At 40.0% G+C, this 6096-nt stretch overlaps 1 protein-coding gene across 1 annotated transcript; it reads left to right on the top strand.

Annotated features, from left to right (window-relative positions):
- Positions 1 to 2705: 2705 nt before the first annotated feature.
- On the top strand, positions 2706 to 4199 carry LOC112730422 (uncharacterized mitochondrial protein AtMg00810-like). Its single transcript, XM_025780511.1, has 2 exons — positions 2706 to 2963; positions 3375 to 4199. Exons 1-2 carry the CDS (start codon positions 2706 to 2708, stop codon positions 4197 to 4199), a joined length of 1083 nt encoding a protein of 360 aa, XP_025636296.1.
- Positions 4200 to 6096: the final 1897 nt, after the last annotated feature.

The following is a 6096-nucleotide window of genomic DNA, read 5'->3' as shown; positions in this document are numbered from 1 at the left end:
TTTGGTTGCCTAAAAACTAGTGTTTTGAGGTATGATAAGTGAAGGAATATGTGGTGATACGAAGGTGTGAATAATAATAAGGTGATGCGGAGGTATGTATAGTTAAGCGGTGATGCGGAGGTATGAGTATGTAATTGGTGATGTGGAGGAATATTGAAAAGTCAATGAATGAAATAAATAACTGAAGTAGATTATGATTCATGAAAATGAAATGTGAATGGGCCTTGTGCCAAATTGCTAATGCGAAAGGGCCCGCCTAACAGATAGCCTGAGATTGCTAATGCGGGAATGTTCGCCTAATTGATAACACTGTTCCTTACTGTAATACACATTAAAATGTTATTATAATGAGGCCTAATTGACACGGGTAACCGTGATGCCAAGGTGTCTAATTGACACAGTAAAGGGACCATATTTGGAGTTCACTTCGAGTAACGTCGGGTTGCGGGTAGACAACCGACGCATGAGCTCATGGCCTGCTTAGGATAGACATGCATCATATTGATTGCGCATTTGCATTTGGTCTTGTTTTGCTTGTTATATTTTCTCTGTAATTGTGCTGCTTGACTTGTTTGTTTTATTGTAATTTGTTTGTTTGTTGATCTGTTTCTTGTGCTATTGTTTCTCTGTGATTGGGAACTGAGGTTGTGATTGAGATTAGTTTAAGTTCGGAAGTTTAAAGAAGGTAATAAGTTAATAAAGTAAAAATAAAAAGTATTTCCAAAGGTTTAACATTATTGAATAAAGTTAGTTATTTACATTTTATTCCATTACTTCTACGGCATTCCTATTCCCTACTGAGAACTAGTGCTTTGTTCTCACCCCAAAATCTTTCACCCTTTCAGCGACACAGGTTCGGAGACTCAGTTTGAAGCTGTGGGTGATTATGAGTTTTATTTAAGTTAAGTCTATGTGTTGAGTTGCTTTCATAGAATTTCCTCGCCCTTATTACTTTAAGTTTTTATTTTATTCAGAGGGATAGGAGTTATAACTGAGTCTTATTTGAAATCTTTTGTATAATATTTATCATTATTAATAGTTATGTAATTATTATTACTTGTGTTTGTTGATGAATAATTTTCATTGATGAGAAACAAAAGTTTTCGGCTTTTTCCTAAAAATTGAAATGCGAAATCGAATTAAAGGCTCAGTATTAAATAGTAAATACGAAAAACAAGTACTGCATTTTTGGTGACTCTTGTGTAAATTTGCAAGCCAAAAGCTGCATTGATAACTACAGTCCTGTTGGTAACTTTTGCCAAAACCTGCACTCTAATTCTAACCCCTCTTCTGCTAACTAATTCAGGTCATCCTAACACCTCCTCTACTAATTCAGGTCCACTCTCCAATTTAACCACTCAAAGGAAATCTCTAGCCCTTCTTACAAATGTCTCAGCTGATCTCACCATCACAATGCACACTAACAGTAGCTCTTGCCAAAATCTGCACTCTAATCCTAACCCCTCTTCTGCCACTTCAGGTCATCCTAACCCCTTCTCTACTAATTCAGGTCCACCTTGCAATTTGACCACTCAAAACAAACCTTTACCCTTTCTTACAAATGACTCAGCTGATCTCACCACCATAGTGCACACTAACTCCAACACAGACCATTCCTACACTAGTCAACCAGCAACATCAAAAACCTCTAAAACCAACAGCACCTCACCAATAGCTCCAGTTCCTAAAATCCAATCCCAAAGTCCCTCTTGACCTTTGGCACAAGAGACTTGGTCACCCCTCTGACTATATCACCAAAATCATACTTAAAAGCCAAAATATTCCCTTCACTCAAACTACCAACAGCTCCTATCACCCCTGTCTCAACAACAAACTTCACCAGCTCATTTTCCTTCCCTTCCAAACCAAATACTCCCAACCTTTAGAATTGGTATTTTCTGACCTTTGGGGCCATTCTTCCCAACCCAGCAAATTTGGCTTTAGGTACTACACTTGCTTCATTGATACCTACAGTAGGTATACCTGCACTTACCTTCTCAAAACCAAAAGCCAAACCTTTCAAGCTTTTCTTCAATATAAAGCCATGATTGAAACCAGAACCGGCCAAAAAATGAAAGCTCTTCAAACAGATAATAGGGGGGATATCTGTCCAACTCCTTCAAACAGTACCTTAACCACCAAGGAATAACTCACAGACTTACTTGTCCACACACACATCAGCAAAATCAGTGTGTTGAGAGGAATCACATACACCTAATAGAAACCTTTCTCATCCTTCTTTCCCAGGCCTCTCTACCCCTCTCCTTTTGGGATGAAGTAGTTCTCACCTCAACCTACCTAATTAATAGACTCCCCACACTAGTTCTAAACCTAAAACCCCACTAGAAGTCCTTTTCAATATCACTTCCAACTATGCTGCCTTAAAATCTTTTGGCTGCTTGTGTTATTCCTGGCTCAAACCCTGCAACAAACACAAATTCAACCACCATTCTACAAAATGCATCTTCTTAGGGTATTCCTTTGATCATAAGGGCTACAAATACATGTCTCCTTTAGAAAAAGTATACATCACAAGGAATATTATCTTTGTGAACAAGAATTTTTCTATCCCACACTCTTCAACAACCAAAACCACCCCAACTTGTCTCACCAACCTACCACTATACCCCCCTGCTACCTACACCTTTCACCCTTATTGCATAGACACACATGATGCATCTCCCACTAATATTAATACTGTATCTATGTCACTAACTCCTTCACCTGTTGTTGCTGACACTGTTGATCTTGCAGATTCTGTCAAAATTGTTCCCTTGCAAGTGGTGATCGATCCAAATATTCAGTCTTTCAATGCTGCTTTACCTGCTGCTGCACCCTCCAATGCTGCTGCACCTCAACCTTTACCTTCCCAACCTGGCAGACCTACCCTTGCTTCCCAAAACAGGCATCTCATGCAAACTAGAAGCAAATGTGGAATATTCAAGCCAAAAGTTAATGCTGAAGTAAGTTCTGAACCAAGAACTGCTTGCAGCACACCAAAATCAATTGATGAGGCTCTAGCAACTTCTCACTGGAAAGAGGCTATGGAGGAAGAATACTCATCCCTAATGAAAAATTGAACTTGGCAACTAGTTGATCCCCCTCTGCACTCTGAGCCTATTGGCTGCAGATGGGTCTTCAAGGTAAAGAAGAATCCCGATGGAACAGTTCAGAAGTACAAGGCATGCCTTCTAGCCAAAGGCTTCCACCAAAAACAGGGAGTAGACTATGATAAGATCTTCAGTCATGTGGTTAGGCCAGCTTCAATTCGAGTTATGCTCAGTGTGGCTCTCATAAAAGGCTGGAAAATCCTTCAATTCAACTTCAACAATGCATTCCTCAATGGAGATCTTCATGAAACTGTGTACATGTAGCAGCCGGAAGGCTTCACATCCTCGAATCCTCATCAGCTTTGCAAGCTTCAAAGGTCCCTTTATAGCCTCAAGAAAGCTCCTCGAGCCTGGTTCACGAAACTCAGCTCTACCCTCCAAAAGTTTGGCTTTACAAGCACTCAATCCGACATCTCCTTGTTCACAAGATTTACCTCATCCCCATCCACTTATATTCTAGTGTATGTTGATGATATTCTGGTCATTAGAGATTTAGAAAATAAAATCAAAGAGCTTGTTCGTCAACTTCACAGCACCTTCTCCTTAAAAAAGCTGGGTGAAATGCACTACTTCCTTGGCATTGAAGTGACCAAGGCCTTAAATGGCTCAATTACCCTGAAGCAGACAAAGTATATCAAGGATCTTCTGAAAAGAGATGAAAAGAGCAATGTAAAACTTGTTCCCACCCCTATGATTGCATCACTAAAGCTATCTGCCTTTGGAGATAGTTCATTCAACAATCCGTCTTTGTACAGGTCCATTGTAGGTGGCTTACAATATGCCACAATCACGAGACTTGAAATCTCATTCTATGTGAATAAGGTGGCACAATTTCTTCACAACCCTCTTGAGTCCCACAGGAAGGCAATCAAAAGGATTCTTCGATACTTGGCAGGTATTGCACAATATGGTCTGAGATTCAGTAGGTCCACAAGCCTCAGAATCTACGATTTTTGCGACTCTGACTGGGCCAATGACGTTGACGACCGCAAATCAACCAATGGCTATGGTATCTATCTTGGATCAAATCTGGTTTCCAGGGCCAGTAGGAAGCAATCAGTAGTCTTAAAAAGCAGCCCAGAGGCATAATTTAGAGGAATAGCAGACGTTGTAAATGAAATTGTTTGGCTGCAAAACATGCTCACTGAGATTAGAATTTCCTGCTCCAACAAGCCTATGGTGTACTGTGATAACCAAAGTGCAGTTCTTCTCTCTGCGTGCCAATCCAATTCTCTACAACAAGTCAAAACATTCTGCACTCAACCAGTTACTTGTACGGGACTATGTCACAAGGAGGAAATCTTTATTTAGCACATTTCAGCTCATGATCAACTGGCTGATACCCTAACCAAACCTCTGTCAGTAGCAACCTTCCTCAAATTTAGAAGCCTGCTAAGAGTTTTTGATGCAAGGTCCTAGAAGGCCCTTGTCTTGAGGGGGCATGTTAGTGAAGAATTCACACCTCTAGAACTTTCCTATAACTAAAAGTTAGTTATGCCGTCAGCTAGTTGTGCCAACTCATCTCCAATAAGTTAAACTACTAACTAACTTGTACAATCCCTGAATCATCACACTTTACACACACTCTCGCCCTGTATATATGCACATCAGTGCAACACTCCATCATTATCTTCTGTAATCTTGCTCTCTCCAATTCATCAATTCACAATGTTCTCTCTTCTCCACTGCTTTCTTTGTTCTCTCTGTTCATCCAGCTGACTCTATTGAACTTTGATCTTGCCAAGCTACTGATACCATACAAGGTATCAGAGCTCACGCTTCAGATCCATGAAAAACTCTATCTCTTCCGCTTCACAGAACCAAGAAAATAGAACTCCATACAACTGCAACCTGCAGCTCCAATGGCGTCCATAGAAAATTTTTCAGCAACGATCAAGTTAGATGAAAACAACTTCAAGGCCTGGAAGCGACAAGAACTGGTGTGTGTTAAGGCCAATAAACTTCAGAATCACATCACCACTCTATCAATTCCAAGAAGGTTCAATTCGGATCAAGACAAAATTATTAGAAAAGTGTCACCGAAATTTGAAGATTGGGAACAGCGTGACGAGTGTTTGGTAACCTGAATCCTTTCTGCCATGAATGAAGCCTTTTTCAACAAGGTTGTAGAGTTTGGATACACGCACAAAATCTGGGAAGCTCTGGATGAATACTATGCAGCTAGGCAAAAATCCAATATTTGAATGCTGAAAGTCCAGTTAAAGATGATCAAAAAGCAAGGTGCCTCTGCAATTGAATACATTTCCAGGATCAATAAGGTAGCAAAGTTCTTATCTGATCTTGGAGCACCACTGTCAAGTGAGAAGCACATTGAAGACGCATTACAGGATTTGGATGAAGACTTCAGTTAGCAGGAAGCAATCAGCAGTCTCTAAAAGCAACACAGAGGCAGAATTTAGAGAAATAGCAAATGCTGTAACTGAAATTGTTTGGCTACAAAACTTGCTCACTGAGATCAGAATTTCCTTCTACAACAAGCATGTGGTGTACTGTGATAACTAAAGTGCAGTTCTTCTCTCTGCCAATCAATTTCTCCACAAAAAGTTAAAATATTTTGTACTCAACCAATCGTTTGTTCAGGACTATGTCACAAGGAAGAAAATCTTTATTCAAAACATTCCAGCTCATGATCAACTGGCTGATACCCTAACCAAGCCTCTGTCAACAGCAACCTTCCTCAAATTAGAAGCTTGCTAAGAGTTTTTGATGCAGGGTCCTAGAAGGTCCTTGTCTTGAGGGGGCATGTTGGTGAAGAATTCATAACTCTAGAACTTTCCTATAACTGAAAGTTAGTTATGCTGTTAGCTAGTTGTGCCAGCTCACCTCCAATCAGTTAAACTATTAACTAACTTGTACAATCCTTGAATCATCACACTTTACACACACTCTCACCTTGTATATATGCACATCATTGCTCAGTGCAACACTCCATCATTATCTTCTGTAATCTTATTCTCTCTAATTC

Source organism: Arachis hypogaea, chromosome 12 (genome assembly GCF_003086295.3).
Source record: "Arachis hypogaea cultivar Tifrunner chromosome 12, arahy.Tifrunner.gnm2.J5K5, whole genome shotgun sequence".
In the NCBI taxonomy this organism is placed as follows: Eukaryota; Viridiplantae; Streptophyta; class Magnoliopsida; order Fabales; family Fabaceae; genus Arachis; species Arachis hypogaea.
Note: the sequence above shows the minus strand (reverse complement) of the source record. Positions and strands in the feature narration are given on the sequence as shown.

Bases quoted from the DNA above. Each gene is read 5' to 3' on its own strand.
- LOC112730422 (XM_025780511.1), top strand. From the start codon at position 2,706: ATGTCACTAACTCCTTCACCTGTTGTTGCTGACACTGTTGATCTTGCA. The intron at 2,964-3,374 runs GTAAGTTCTGAA...GTGTACATGTAG, and splicing joins AGCCAAAAGTTAATGCTGAA to CAGCCGGAAGGCTTCACATC.